The sequence below is a fragment of the Gekko japonicus genome, unplaced genomic scaffold (genome assembly GCF_001447785.1).
Source record: "Gekko japonicus isolate JY-2015 unplaced genomic scaffold, Gekko_japonicus_V1.1 scaffold3585, whole genome shotgun sequence".
Lineage (NCBI taxonomy): Eukaryota > Metazoa > Chordata > Lepidosauria > Squamata > Gekkonidae > Gekko > Gekko japonicus.
The window spans coordinates 4,286-20,033 of record NW_015162588.1 but is presented as its reverse complement, the minus strand read 5'-3'; the positions used below and the strand labels follow the sequence as shown (position 1 = coordinate 20,033).

At 47.2% G+C, this 15,748-nt stretch overlaps 1 protein-coding gene across 1 annotated transcript in view; it reads left to right on the top strand.

The window, feature by feature from the left end:
* The window catches only part of KIAA1468 (KIAA1468 ortholog), a 114,225-nt gene extending 102,909 nt beyond the window's left edge, over window positions 1-11,316 (top strand). The window contains exons 26-28 of the mRNA XM_015406457.1: window positions 395-483; window positions 7,680-7,750; window positions 10,952-11,316. Coding sequence (XP_015261943.1) covers window positions 395-483; window positions 7,680-7,750; window positions 10,952-11,072 — 281 coding nt within the window. The 3' untranslated portion in view covers window positions 11,073-11,316. The remainder of the gene's footprint in view (window positions 1-394; window positions 484-7,679; window positions 7,751-10,951) is intronic.
* Window positions 11,317-15,748: the final 4,432 nt, after the last annotated feature.

Below are 15,748 nucleotides of genomic sequence, written 5' to 3'. Positions count from 1 at the left end.
TGTTGACTCCCCGACCATAGTGCCCTTGGGGGAACATATGGGGAAAGGCGGTCCCTTAGGTAAGCCGCACCCTGGCCATAGTTCTTATGCTTGAGCACCTTGATGAACGGGGTGCGGGTGGGGGGGAATCTGCACTGTTGCTCTTCGTTTTTCATGCCCACTGCAAGTCTTCTCTGGAATTAGTACAAATGCATTATGTTTATCCGTCGCTTTCTTGTCTCCCCCCCCCCCCCCAGGAAATAATGCAATTTCATTGGGAGAGTTAGCCTTTTGAGGGGGCTGCTTAAATAAATAAGACCGTGATTTTGTTGTAATGTCTTGGATTGTGATTTAAAGCAAACGTGCCGATCAGTCCACTGGCTCTTTGTGAGGCCTTAACTACCTGCCCAACCAGTCCTTTCAGAGGATTTAATGGTCAGCCATTTTTTACCTGGACTCAGGTGTTTACGAAACGACATGGAAACTCTCTCACCAGAACATGAAGTAAGTAATCGGACCTGCTGTTTTCTGCTTGGGGTTTGGGTGCTAAAATAAACTAGATGATTTACCCTTCGCCTTTGAACAGTCAGCATTAAAATGTCATGTTTTAACCTGTTAAGAGTGCCAGTGCTGAATTGGAGCTCAAGGGTGTTGGGGACACTGTTGGAAGAACGAAAGCGATCGCTGCGCCTCAGCGAATGCGTGTGCTGCATTTTAAGAAGGCTCCCTGACCTGGGTAGCCCAGGCCAGCCTGATCACGTCAGATCTTGGAAACGAAGCAGAGTCGGCCCTGGGCCTAGTATTTGGGTGGGAGACCACTGAGGGATATCTGGGTGGCTTTGCAGAGGCAGGCCATGGCAAACCACCTCTGCTAGTCTCTTGCCTTGGAAATAGTCTTGCCAAGTCCCCCAGGGGGGCAGGGAAAACCCCTCCCCAGAGGCCCGTTCCCCACCGCTGCCAGATTGGGCCCCGGGGGGAGCTCCACCCCGACGTGCACGTCACCAGGACGTTTTCCCTCAGATGGTTTTCCCTCAGATGGTCATGGCCCCACCCCCAGCATGCCCTGCATGATCGCGTCACTTCCGTGTGACGTGGATGCGGCACACGCTCCGGGAGCGGCCCGGGACTCCCCCGCTCCGGATCGAGGTAATACTTGGCAACCCTACTTGATAACCCTGTGAGGGGAGGGTCATCATGAGTTGGCTGTGACTTGATGGCAAAAAAAGAATCAAGGAAGTACAAGACTTACGTTATGAGAAGTAGATCAAATAAAGGTCCAGTCTAGACCGGTGTTCTGTCTCCAAGGGCAGCCAGCCAATGAGTAAAAAAATCTGAAGATACGTAAACCTGAGATGATCAGTTCCACCGTTTCTCCCCCCATCTTGAAGCCCATTTCTCCAAGAGTTTCTCTCTGTGTTTCCTTTCACACCCATTCCATTTAATAAACGTCCTCACTCCTTGATAAAGTAATCTTGTTTTTAAATGTAAAAGAAATCTGTTTTTGCGGGGGGGGGGAATCGACAGGAGGATCTCTTTTTTTTTAAGGTTGAGGAATTTCAAATACTGCCTGTTTTTTATTTGCTTTTAATATAATTGTATTGGTTTTTCAAACAAAAACCAAAGAACCAACCACCAGCGCCCATGACAACCAAACAAAGAAAAGAAAAATCTTCTAAAGTACAAACATAGAAACGAACGTTTCAGTTTTACTTTTAACTCTCAGTTGATAGCGTCAGTTTCTCATGGGGTTTTTGTAACTTCCCTCATTTATTTCAGTTATTATGTAACATTTCCAATTCATTCTCAATTTTAAGTCTCCTGAAGTGTTCTCAGAGTAAAATAAATCTAAAAAAAAAACAGCAGGTGTGTTCAATCCTCTAAAACCAAGCCACGCTGGCTTGGCCTCTGCGCGACCTGTGCTGAGCACTAATCTATCTGTGATAATGGAAACTGGGGTGGGGAGGGGGGTGCCTGAAAAGGCTGCCTGACCTCTGTGCCCCTGTCTGTGAGTTTGTCTGCATAAATGTGTGTGAGGGCTGGTCATTCGTGTGCGCACACGCATGTGTGTCTGCTCATTTCTATTTATAGTTGTTGCCCGTAAGTCAGTTTCAAATATTGTGGTATTCTCTCTGGATATTTTTTTTTTTTAAGTTCCAAAGCCCCTGCTGTGGGTGGGTCATCTCTGTTGCAGCCAGGAGGGAGGAGGAGACCATGCAGCAGTGATGGAGATGCCCACATCACAACAATGTTGAAGGGTTTAAGTACGTGGAGTTCTTCGGTCCTATCAGGAGTTGAAGGGTTTCGTATCTGAACCATGGATGATTTTTTCATTTTTAGCTGCTTGCAAAACAGTTCCTTGATGTCAGTAATTACTTGTGTAAAGATGGCTTGCTGCACTGCTCATTTAGACAGCTTCTCCTTATTTGCCCGGCCCGACCTCTGGGAGAGATAACATTCCAGTCATTTACAACTACCTGCTTGTTAGTAGGGGAGAGGTTGGCAAGCAACCACTGAAGCGACTGGAAATAAGAGAAGCACGTTAGTCGATTCTGAAAGCATTCCCCATCTGAGGGTTTTTCCCCCCTGCAGAACACGTAACAGTCAGGATCTGGAAAGACCGTCCCACTTCCGTAACAGGATGTAGGGTTGCCAGCCTCCAGGTGGGGACTGTAGTTCATCTGGAATCACAGTTCATCTTCCAGACTGCAGAGATCGGTCCCTGTGGGGGAGAGGGCAGTTTAAGAGGAAAGGCCGTGTGCGGCGTAACATCCCAGCTGAGCTTCTTCCCCAGACTCCACCCCCAATCTGGGCTCTTTTTGTAGCAGGAGCTCCTTTGCATATTAGGTGACACACCCCTAATGTAGCCAATCCTCCAGGAGCTTACAGAGCTCTTCTTACAGGGGCTACTGTAAGCTCTTCCAGGATTGGCTATATTAGGGGTGTGTCGCCTAATATGCAAAGGAGCTCCTGCTACATTGCCAATCCTCCAGGAGCTTACAGAGCTCTTCTTACAGGGGCTACTGTAAGCTCTTCCAGGATTGGCTACATTAGGGGTGTGTTACCTAACATGCAAAGGAGCTCCTGCTACAAAAAGAGCCCCCCAAGCCAGAGTTGGCAACCTACAGAGTAGCAAGTTTCTGTCTTCGGTGTCCTCCTGCTGGCTTGATGAACGTTGTAGTTTTTATACTTGTGTATTTAGAAATAGAAAAGAGCCATCAATACTTTTTTTAAAAAGACAAATAATTCCACTAGGGGCCGGTGTCTTGTTAATCTGCTCAGTAAATAGTCCTTTGAAGAGTAACAAGAGAAATCCAGTGTGGGTGTGCGCGTGTGTGTGTATCTTGCAGGCTTTGTTCCAGTGAACATAAGAGACGTCAATGTTGGATCAGGCCAGTGGCCCATCCAGTCCAACACCCTCTGTGTCACACAGTGGCCAGAAATACCAGGTGCCATCAGGAGGTCCACCAGTCGGGCCAGGACATTAGAAGCCCTCCCACTGTTGACCCCCCCAAGCACCAAGATGACAGAGCATCACTTGCCCCAGAGCCCCTATCTATACCTTGTGGCTAATAGCCACTGATGGACCTCTGCTCCATATGCTTATCTAATTCCCTTTTGAAGCTTGTAGCCGCCACCACTTCCTGTGGCAGTGGAGTTGTATGGTAGGGGCCAGCGTGTCTGAGGGACTCACAGTTTGCAAAGAGACAACGAAGGGGAACCGTGACTAATTCATTGTACTCCTCCATACTGAGTCACGTGAGCTCCGTTTTCCAGTAGATCAGTGGGTTCCACTTAGCAGCAGAGAAATTCAATAGCACTTCCCATTTTCCTTCTGCTTTGGTAAACGTGAAGCGGCTATGAATGAAGCGTCTGGATTTTGTAAGAAATATTCTCAACTTCTGCATATATTTCTAGCATTCTAATGAAATGCGCAGGGCTGTGGTTGACTCTTGCCTGCGTGAGGCATTACAGATAGAGTGTCATAGAATCACAGTTGGAAGGGGCCATCTAGTCCCCCAACCGTTCAAGGCAGGATCAGCCTATAGCAGGGGTGTCAAAGTTATGGCCCAGGAGCCACAAGCCGCCCCTCCTATGGCTTTAATCAGGCCCACTTCTCTCTTCTTCCCCCTCTCCTGTCCTCACCCTTTGAAGCTTAAGGCTGCCAAAGTTCCCAGGTCCCTCTGCCTTGTCTCTGCTGCTTTCCAGGAGGAAGCTCTTCTGGTCTGGCAAAGTTACAAAGGACATACGGAATGGATTTTTCCATTAAGGTCTCTGCACCCAGATAGACTATTTTGGGACTGTTTCCAACAATAGAAACAGTGCTGTGGGACTGGAATGACAGGGCGCAGAGTGGAATGACAGCCTTTGGGGGTAGCAGCAGCATTCTGGGAATGGAATTCCACTCTGGGGGCTCTCATTCCAATCCCAGAACACTTCCGTTACTCCCAGGGACTGTCATTTCACTCTGGTGGCTGTCATTCCAGTCCCAGAGTAGTCTATCTGGGCCCAGAGACCTTAATGGGAAATCCATTCCACATTTTCTTTGCAACTTTGTGCTGCAGTGTGTTTCAATGGAGCGGAGCTCAAGTAGTTTCGCTTTCCAGTGTATGTGTAGCTGAAGCAGCTGTTTGAAGGAGTTGTCTCCTTGCAAATACAGGGTTAATGTTTTGAGCCAGCTTGTCTCTGCTGAATGGACCTGAAAACAGGTGTGTGAATGGGTACTCTAACCTGGGACCCCACAGGCAAAGGGGGACATGATATTGGAGAGCCACTCTGCCACTCTGAGTAGACCTGGGGATGGGAGGGGGAGAAGCTTTAAATGCCCAGCCGTTTTATGTTCCTAAGCTCAGTGCATTTTATATTTTTAGTTTCTGCTGTGGTCCTTGTGCTTTTTCTTGATGTTTTATTTTTAAAATTGCATTGCCAAACCCCACTGTTCGTTCACCTTTCCACTTTAGGCAGGCATCTTTTGGGGGCGGGGGGAAGGTTTGGGAGGTTTCAGTGATCAAAGATTGTTAAATAAACAAAAGGTCGCAAGAGTTTTAAGCATATTTGTATTTTAAGTAAAAAAAAAAGAATATCTTTAGTTGTGTTTGTATCTTTTATAACTTTTATATCTCTGCTACCTGGGATTCCGTTTTATGACACGCATGGCCTGGCCCCACAAAGTCCCATTTATATCAGATCCAGCCCGTGACACAAATTAGTTCCAACATCCCTGGCCTAGAGCATCCCGGACAAGCGTTTATCCAGCCACTGCTTAAAGACTGCCGGGGAGGGAGAGCTCACCCACCTCCCTAGGTAGCTGATTCCACTGTTGAACTACTTTTACTGTGAAAAAGTTTTTCCTCATATCCAGCTGGTACTTTCCCACCCTTAATTTAAACCCACTATTGTGAGTCATAAGAACATAAGAGAAGCCAATGCTGGGTCAGGCCAATGGCCCATGCAGTCCAACACTCTGTCACACAGTGGCCAAAAATACCAGGTGCTATCAGGAGGTCCACCAGTGGGGCCCTCCACTTCTGCTGCCACTTCTGCTGCTACCTCTACTGCACACAGGAATAGCTCCCTGCCCTCCTCTAAGTGACAGCCCTCCAAATATTCCTCTAAGTGACAGCCCTTCAAATACTTAAAGAGAGCAATCCTATCCCCCCTCAACCTGCTCTTCTCCAGACTGAACATTCCCAAATCCCTCGGCCTTTCCTCACAGGGCTTGGTCTCTAGGCCCCTGATCATCCTCATTGCTCTCCTCTGCACCCGCTCCATTCTGTCCACATCCTTTTTGAAGTGAGGCCTCCAGAGGCCTGACAACCAGCAGGAGACTGGGGGTGGGGTATGGAGAGTGGCCATCCGTAACAGCATGACATCACACCTTTCTAGGAATCAATGGGAACTCTGTGGTAAAACCATAGAGTTTCCAGCAATTCCTAGAGACGAATGGTGTCAGTTCTGAATTTTCCCCGGAAGTGACATTACGCTATAGGCCTGGAAGCCTTGTTTTATTCTGTTCCTGCCACTGCTCTGAGCTGTGGCAGGTAATGGTTAGCTGGGGTCAGAGGATCCCCTACCCCCATCATGGTACTGGCAACCAGTGTTCCCTCTAAGCTGAGTTAGTGTGAGCTAGCTCACAGTTTTTTAACCTCTGGCTCACACATTTTTGTCTTAGCTCAGGAAGGATGGCTCCAGAACAAACTTAATTTATGCAGCAGCCAAATCTCCTGCTCACAACTTTAATGCCAATAGCTCACAAAGTAGAAATTTTGCTCACAGGGCTCCATAGCTTAGAGGGAACATTGCTGGCAACCCTAATCATAGATCAAAAATCAGACACTTAATGTGGCAGTTATCCTGGGAAGGCCAACCACCACCCCACAGAGGATTTCCCCCTCCAGTCACAATTTCAATGTACCACCTACCCCACTGCACCCAAGTTCACAGCAGGAAATTTAAAAGAATATAGGTTTGAGGGAATAGAGTCTGGCCCAAGCCTGGACCCATCACTGAGGTAAAAACTGTTTCTTCTTAAAAATGAACAAGAACAAAAATTTATTTGGGAAGACACGTAACTTGAGATAAATGTTAACAGTGGTGTTGAACTAACTCCGTCTCCCCCACCTCACAGTGGTGTTGAACTAACTCCCCAACTCCCCCAGTACATGGCCTGTCGGTGGATTCAGAGCACTGCTCTGCCTGTTCCCGGGCACATTGCTATGTTCTGTCTGATACAGGTGGGCAGCAGCAACAGAACAAAATTTGAGTCCAGTGTTGCCCCTTTAAGACCAACAGTTTAGTTCTAGATATAAGCTTTGGTGTACGTGCATACTCTTTCTGTCTGTTTCACTCACCGTACGTATTATGTCTCCTTCAAGGGGCATATGTCGGCCGCCGACAAAGCGCCGATCCCCTTCGCCTCAGCACAGTGGCTGTCTCGTGTTCTTTCAGGTCACGCCCCGGGTCTCTGGGTAGAGCTCCCCCATCAGCTCCAGCATGGAGCTTTTCAGTGGGATCATCAGACCTTCATCTGAGAGTCCAGGAATCAGGTGTTGCGTCTGTGGGGGGGGGGACCAGTCTTTAGTTGGTTAACATTCTGAAAACCTTGTCCTGCATTCCAACAACCTGGTTAAAAGAAATGCAGTGGAATGACAAGTGGCTGTTTCTTACCAGATCCCTGATTCTGTGGCCCCTCTTCTCACTTTTGGTATGCGAAGCATCCAAAGGTGAAATGCACAGCCTAGAACTGTTTACAAAGGTTTGTCCCTGTTGAACAGTCCGCCCTGGACTTTACCCACTAATTCCACAGCAAGCAGCTCCGGCCTCTTCAATCGACGGAAGTCCTGAGCCAGGAAAAGTCAGTGCCTGGTGCAAAAAGCAAACTGAAAAAAATGAGTGCTTCGGCTTGGTGGATGAGGCTTGCTTTGGAAGGGATTGCTTTTCGTCTCTGTGTTGCACCTTGCACGTGATGAAAAGAATCAGACCACTTAACAGTGGTAATTATGTCTTGGAAACAAAGGGGGCAGTGTTCCAGTACATTTTTATGTATTAATTGAATCACGATGATTAACTTTGACTTTTGTGGCTGCTAATGTTGCAAGCTTCAGTGGCCGTGGGAAATGTGGTACAAATCTAATTTTGTTTCCTATTTTTTTTTAAAAAAAATTGACCTTTGAATTGAATCATAGTGCTGTCCTGTGTCCTAGGTTATTTTAAGCTCCATGATAAAGGAGTGCGAACAAAAGGTGGAAAATCGGTGTGTCCAGGAACCACAAGGGTAAGGCATTTTACTTTTCAGAAAGAGTTGGTGTCTGTCTTTCTGTGGACACTGGCAGTAGAGTGAAAACATTCTCAGGATTTCCAGCCCCTGAAAGTACACAGAGTCATGTTATTTCTATGTTGACTTCAGGTGTTAGGAAGATACTTTTAGATGGGGAAGATTTTATAGGAAAACATGGATATTTCCCAGGCTTTGGAGTAATAGGGCCTTCAAGGAAGCAATAGATCTTCTTCGTGGTCATCTGTGCATTCACACCAATGGGATCTAGTGCGCCTGCGCTGGATCTGCATTGGTGTGAATGCACAGATGACCACGAAGAAGATCACCAGTTACTGGTAAGCAACCTGTTTATCTTCTTCGTGGTCTCTGTGCTTCACACCAATGGGATCTGTGCTTCACACCAATGGGATCTAGTGCGTCTGTGCTGGATCTGCTGATCCAGCGCAGGCGCACTAGATCCCATTGGTGTGAATGCACAGATGACCACGAAGAAGATCACCAGTTACTGGTAAGCAACCTGTTTTTCATATGTAAAAGTTAGTGCATGGCAGCGTACCACAACCACAAAGGGTCCAAGAGGGAGGTAGCCATTTTGCTTTGGTGCTGGCGATGTGATTGGCTGAAAGGTAACTTGGAAATAAGCTGTTTCAAGACAAATGACAGCCAAATGGGCAAGAAATGTAGAAGGCTATTGTGGAGCATAATATTATAGAAAGTAAAAGTGTTAATGAAAAGCTGAACAACAAAAGAACCCTCGGACATTGTCCTGAGGGATCAAGTCTGGGTTAGGACAGAGAGGAAGATCACATTGGGCAGTAATTAGCTGCTGGAGCTTGAGGGTGCCAAGAGTGTGTTTCTTTCCTAAAGAAAGTCTTCCGAATATTGGGTCTTGCCTTAGCTTGTAGTTGGAGTCTTAGGGGGACAGGCCGATGAAGTCCCGATATCGTAGCCAAGTACACTCAAGCCAGAATAATGCATCCTTGGCCCCTCTGCAAGAGCACTGGACAATCAGCTGGCTTCTTTCTAGGGTGCTCTGACTAGATCAGGTCATCACAACAAACTGCCATGCATTGTTGTTAAAGCATTTGTCCCAGGTTTTCAGAGCTGGTTGACTGCGGCTGCAGGTTCTTGTGCACACATATGTAGGGGTAAATCTCACTTTACTCAGTGGGACTTGCTTCCAAGTAAATAGGGATGGGCACAATCTGGCTCACCAACCCGGGCCAAACTCGGGCTTGTTTGGAGCTCGGGAACCAAGACTTGGGGAAGGTGCCTTCCCCAAACATTTAGTGGACTTTTGGCCAGTTCAGTTCAGCTGTTCAGGGGCAGCCATTTAAATTTACCAGCTGAGCAACGGACTCCCCTCAGCTGTTAGGTTTAAACAGCTGCCAGTCATTCAACCGTTAGATTTTGCTCCCCACTGCCTTTCCGGGCAGTCCCCACCCCTTCTCCCAGCCACTGCAAGCCGTGGCCAGGAGAAAGGGGGAAAGGAAGTCCCTTTCCCGTGCAATTCCCCCATCCTCTCCTGGCCCAGGCAAGCCACAGCTGGAAGAAAGGGGGAAAGGAAGACCCTTTCAGGGTGGTCCCTGCCCCCTTTCTCCTAGCCACTGCAAGCCGCAGCTAGGAGAAAGGGGGAATGGAACTTGCTGGAACAGTTTGGTTCAGGTAGGACCTGTCTGAATCGGTTCAGGGTTTGGTTCGTGAGCCATCCCAACCCCCAAACCGAGCTACCTTTTTTAGGTTCATGCTCATCCCTACAAGTAAACATGCATGGATAAGGCTATGTGGAAAAGAGCCTTCAGTAACTGCGGTTCTTCACAGGACCTTCTCTTTTTTGGCTTCTCTTTTGCATGTCTGTGTTTCCACATAGATTTTTATAGACCATTTTTTCCCCAGTACTGTCATACATTCAAGTATGATCCTTCAGCATTGAAGTAAGATTGAAGATGTTGTGTTTTATTGCTAACTAGGAAAAAGGCCTGTTGTGGAAATAAATACAACGGCCTCTAGAAAGAGGCTCTCGGCGGGTGCCCCAGCCTTGGACACTCAGTGTCAATTTGCTGTGGCGACTCAGCAGGGTATAATGACACTGAGTCCACCATTTTTTCCAGAGGAACTGATCTCTGCTACCTAAAGAACAGTTGTAATTTTGAGTGATCTCCAGCCCTCACCTGGAGATTGGCAATGATGGTTCCCCAGAAGGGAATGGTTGGTTTGAAGGGTGGAAACTATGGCTTTGTAGCTGTCCGAGATCCCACGCCTCCTGAAACCTCACCCTTTCCAGGCTCTCCAGGAATTCCCCACCTGGAGTTGGCACCCTTATCTCCTCCCCAGCCAGTCATCAACCTACCTTTATTTCCCCCTCACTCTTCAGCTTTCCCCCCCCACACACACCTGCAGCCTCTCCCGTGCTCTGAAGCCCTGACTGTTACGTCACATTGGCTGCCATACGGGGGCCACCCCAGCAGCATATAAGGATACAGAGCCCACCATTTTCTCCAGAGGAACTGATCTGTGCCATCTGGAAAGCAGTTGTAATTCTGAGTGATCTCCAGCCCTCACCTGGAGATTGGACACATTTTACCTCAGAACAGCAAACTGTTTCGAATGTTAGAGGCAAAAGCCAATCAAGTCGCATATTCAAATGACCTCTGTGTTCCGAGACAAAGGCCAATGATGCTGCATATGCAAATAACCTCTGTGTTCTGACTGGCTATAGGAGGGAGAGGAACAGCAAACTGTTTAGAATGTTGGAGGCGAGACTCAAGCAATGCAGCCAGTGGATAGGGACAGATTCTGGGTGACACACCAGGGCGCCAACCAATTCCGGAGCGTGTGGAATGTTCTAGAGAAGTGCCACCACCATTCGGCTTTTATATATAAGGGAGATTAGCACTTTCCAGCCATCTCAAAGCAAGCATTCCAGCTGAAATTTTAGCTACCTCTGGTAAAACAGGGCACTGGAGCACAAAGCCACACTGAGCTGGGTTCTCGTTTTACCTCCTAACTTTCTAGTAACTTTTTGGTGACCTGAAGCTGCCTTGAACAGCATTGGACAATTGGTCCATCTGGCCTAGCACAATTTACTTTTCCAGAGAGCTTGGAAAGCTGTTGCCAGTGTAAGGTCTTTCCCAGACCGTCTCCCTAAGAACATGTCACTGGAGATTCTGGGGCTAATTTATTTTCCCTTCCTCTTAGCTCCATGTCAATTGCCGCAAGCCTGGTGAGTGAAGACACAAAGACCAAGTTTCTAAACAAAATGGGCCAGTTGACCACATCAGGTGCCATGCTGGCGAACGTATTCCAGAGGAAGAAGTAAATTGGAGAAGGAAGTCCTTGTAAAACACATGAGAGACCTCACTGAGACTGGCTCCTCGTACTTGAAGTACTTGCCTTTTTATTTCCCTGTCTTACGTTCTTGTAGTATAATTTGACTCTGACCTACAAAGATATTTGCACTGCTCTTGAATATCGCTGTGTATCTGTTAACTTTTGGTTAAATGTGGTTGATTATAAAACTAAATTAAGTCTGTATTAAGTCCCTGTCCTGTGTTCTTGTCTTTCCGGCATAATTTTTTATATATATATATATTATATATATATAGTGAAGATTTTTTATTTCCTGATGGGTTCCTGGCTGATATCTGTATTATAAATGAAGCTATTATGATGGTACTTAAAATAATGTAAATTTGAAGTTGCTGTCATGAAGTAATAAAAGTGGAGATTACTTATGTATTTAAGTTACGAGAGAGTTAATGCAGAATTTTTTTCAACATTTCTAAAATGAAAGGCAAGAGTCACCAGTGCTCGCTCATCCCATCCCAAGGTTTGTTGGGGGGAGGGGTTGTAAGTATATTGTATATTTTTTAATCTCAAGATGGGAGAAAACTATGTAAAACATTACTACTTGCACGACGTGGTCCTCATGTGTGTGGACTCTAATCTGAGAGAACCGGGTTTGATTCCCCACTCCTCCACTTGCACTGGGCTGGATGACCTTGGGCAAGCATAGTTCTGGCATAGCTGTTCTTGAAAAAGAGCAGTTTCTGTCAGAGCTCTCTCAGCCCCACCTACCTCACAGGGTGTCTGTTGGGGGGAGGGGAAGGAGTGTGTAAGCCGCTCTGAGAAACCTTTCGGTAGTGAAGGGCGGGGTATAAATCCAATCTCTTCTCTTCTCTTGGGAGACCAGATGATCACAAAAGTGATGGATAGACCAGATGTGATAGATGTGCCTCTCACATGCATTGGCATTCTTAATGTATGTTAAGCAGCTTGGTATTAGCCTTCCTGATAGAAATTACGTCCCAGTTAGCACATCTTAAAATGCAGTCCTAACCAAGCTTACTTGGAACAAAGTCACACCAGCTTCAATGGTGGTTAAGATGCTGAACTGCAGGCTATGGAAGGTCGGTAGTTCAGCGGTTCAAGACCCAAGTGTGCCGCATGGCGGAGTGGGCTCCCGTCTCTAGTTCCAGCTTCTGCCAACCTAGCAGTTCGAAAGCAAGAAATTGCAAGTAGGTAAATAGGTACCACTTCAGTGGGAAGGGAACAGCGTTCCGTGCGCCTTGGTGTTTAGTCATGCCGGCCACATGAACATGGAAACGTCTTCGGACAGCGCTGGCTCTTCGGCTTGGAAACGGATATGAGCACCGCAACCTTAGAGTCGGATTCGACTGGCTTTCGAGGAAGGGAACCTTTACCTTAAGGATACTTAATATTGCTGCCTTGGTGCTGATTTCAAGATACGGTGGTGGTGCCACGCAGAATCCGTGCAGATGTTACACATCACCAGGGCTATGTTCGAAAGGTTAAGGCTCTTAAGGAAACCGTATTTGCAACACTCTCCCCTTTGGCCAGAGGTCACAGATGTGCAACCACGGCGGGTACCTGGGCCGTCACATGGGGTAAGCACCTCTTTGAATGGGATGCCAGAGATAAGGGTTTTGCCCTTGGTCGCCCTCCTTTTTAAATCAGGCCTTGGTCCTGCAGGGCTTTGTAGGGATTGCAGTGCAGGGGGCTGAATGAGTGTGTTGTATTCGACCCTCACTGCACAGCACCACAGTGATCAAGAGCAATGATTTGTTTAGCTCTCAGCACAGCCTCAGTGTAAGTAATGAAATTATGAATGCTATATCACCTATTCCTAACAAGTAGTAGTCTCCCCAGTGTGCTCATGTTTGTTTGGAAAACAAATGGCACAAACACTACCATTGGTCTGGGGCAAGGGATGCAGTGTATTTTTGGTGCTTGGGGCACCAGTGGGAGGGCTTCTAGTGTCCCGGCCCCACTGCTGGACCTCCTGAGGGCACCTGGTGTTTTTGGCCACTGTGTGACAGAGTGTTGGACTGGATGGGCCATTGGCCTGATCCCACATGGGCTTCTCTTATGCCCTTATGTTCTTATCAAATCAGTGCTGATTTCTGTAAGCACTTTTCCCCCCCGTACAAAATCCTTTGCCTTTCCTCACAACTCTCTTGTGAAAGAAGTCAGGTCTTGTCTAGGGTCAATCCCAGTCCGGTCGGATTCAGTGTTACTCCCAAGCCAGTTGACTTTAGTGGTCTTAAGAGGGGAGTCGCTCTGCATTACAAATGCACTCTTGGCTTCATAACTAGGGGCGGGGTCTGTCCCTGGGCCCCATTGTCCAAAGTAAATTTGATCTCTAGTCCTTTTAGCAAGTACTAACAAGAAGGCTTTTACAGACTTCTGCTGAAATACGTCCACGTGCTTTGTCCACGCAGGCAGCTTCACAGAAAAACGCAGGCATAGAAATGAATATTCCATTCAGGTATCACAGCTGCAGTGGCTCAAGGCGCTAAGACGTAAGACGCTGAACTGCAGGCTGTCGAAGGTCGGTAGTTCAGCAGTTCGAGGCCCGAGTGTGCCGCATGACGTCTCTAGTTCCAGCTCCTGCCAACCTAACAGTTCGAAAACAAGAAATTGCAAGTAGATAAATAGGTACCCCTTCGGTGGGAAGGGAACAGCGTTCCATGCGCTTTGGTGTCTAGTCATGCCGGCCACATGACCACGGAAAAGTCTTCGGACAGCGCTGGCTCTTCGGCTTGGAAACGGAGATGAGCACCGCAACCCTAGAGTCGGATTCAACTGGCTTTCGAGCAAGGGGACCTTTACTTTCTATCACAGTATTATGTAAACACCAGTGCCAGGGAGTCCTGGAAGGTACACAAGCCTGAGGCACTCTGGATGACAGGGTTCTTTATCCCACTGTGACTTTTTTTAAAAAGTCAATACTTGTCATGAGTGAGCAAAGACAATCGAACTAGTGTTCCAATTCAAAGGGACGACGACTGGTCTCACTCTTTAGGGAGCACGGTGTCAAAAGACCTTGCCACACTTCTGGGAGCTCTGTAGAGGATGGGCCAGGGGTGTATGGAGAACAGTCGATGCGAAAAGGTTGAGACCGACACAGGTTACTTCGATACCAGTGCACACTATGGGCAACGGAAACGAATTGGGCGTCCTGTTTAGGCCTCCCTAAACAGCGCTGCACCAGGCTGTGGCTCATGCACTAATACTGTGTTTTCCATTGCCCGTTGTAGGTTGGATCCTACCAGCTTTTCATAGAGATGCCAGCTTCCAGGCGGGACCTGGGGGATCCCTCAGAATTACCGCTCATCCCCAGACTCCAGAGATCAGTTCCCTTGCAGAGAAGGGCTGCTTTGGAGGGTGCACTCTATGGCACTGGATCCCACTGAGGTCCCTGTCCACCCCGAGCTCCATCCACAAATTTCCAACCCTACCTTAGAGGGAACACTGCCCCCCTTCCCCCCGGATCCCTTGCCTGCAGCCAGGGGAGGATCTGGCAAACCCGATCAGGTGCAAGCAGGAGGAAGGGTGACCTTGTCAAATTCCCCTTTCTCTCTAGGTATCCCTGTCTACCATGGCTTTGGGGCGACGTGGATCCTATGTGTCCTAAAGAAGCCTTTTTGTGGGAGTGGTCAAAAAAGGTTTCCCTCTGTTGTGTTTCAGTGGGGAAAGCTGGTAGAATCCAACCTCATATCTGTATTGTTCTACAAACATCATTTTTGTTCAAGGTGACAAATGGGGTGGGGTTCCCGTGCCCTCTGCAGCCGACGGCTCTAGTTGTGTGGCAGATATATTTCTTAGCAGACTGGTTATGAAATGCTGGAGGCATTCCTCAGGAACTGGAAGCGGCTACGTCTCTTGTCCTTTCTCGAGTTAAATAAAATGTTTTGCATACCTGATTTGTATGTTTATTTTAAAACGTCTTAAGTGATCCCCTTTTAATTTTTTCTTGGCTTCTCAGCTGACGCTGGGCCTGGTGCCTCGCTTTTTGTGTAGCCCAGCCCCTTGAACATATGGTTATTTCAGTCATTTTTTTTTTTAATTACTCAACCTGTCCTTGGAACCCTTTGTGGGCGGGACGTGCCCTATCAAGGGCAGTCTTCCACAGAGACCACCACATGCAACTCCCGAGCTACTGAGACTCACGGCTTCAGAGAGTCTGTCCAGAGGAGAAGAGTTAGATTGGAGTCCAGCAGCACCTTAGAAACCGACAAGAGTTTCGGGGGCGTAAAAGTGTTCAAGGGCCCAGGCTCCCTTCATCAGACACGAATGGGTAAGAAAGAGCTGAGGTGTCAAACTCATTTATTTCTCTTTTTTTTTAAGAAATTATTTTTAAAGAGAAAACAAACATGTAGGAGGGAAAAAAAAAGAAAAATTTTGGTTTTAGAGAGGAAAAAAATGAATTAGAAACTATTTGGGAGGCTGGAGGGGGGAAAATGGTCTCTAAAATGTATAAAAGTTTGTTGAAATGGTATACGGAAGACGAAACTAAAAGAACAAATGATAAAATGGGCAATTAACATGAATAAGGAAGTAACAATAGATTCGTGGAAATATTTGTGGAAAAATTCTATTAAGATATCGGCGTGTACCAATATAAGAGAGAACTGTTATAAAATGATGTATAGATGGTACATGACGCCTAAGAAAATAGCAAATATGAACCAG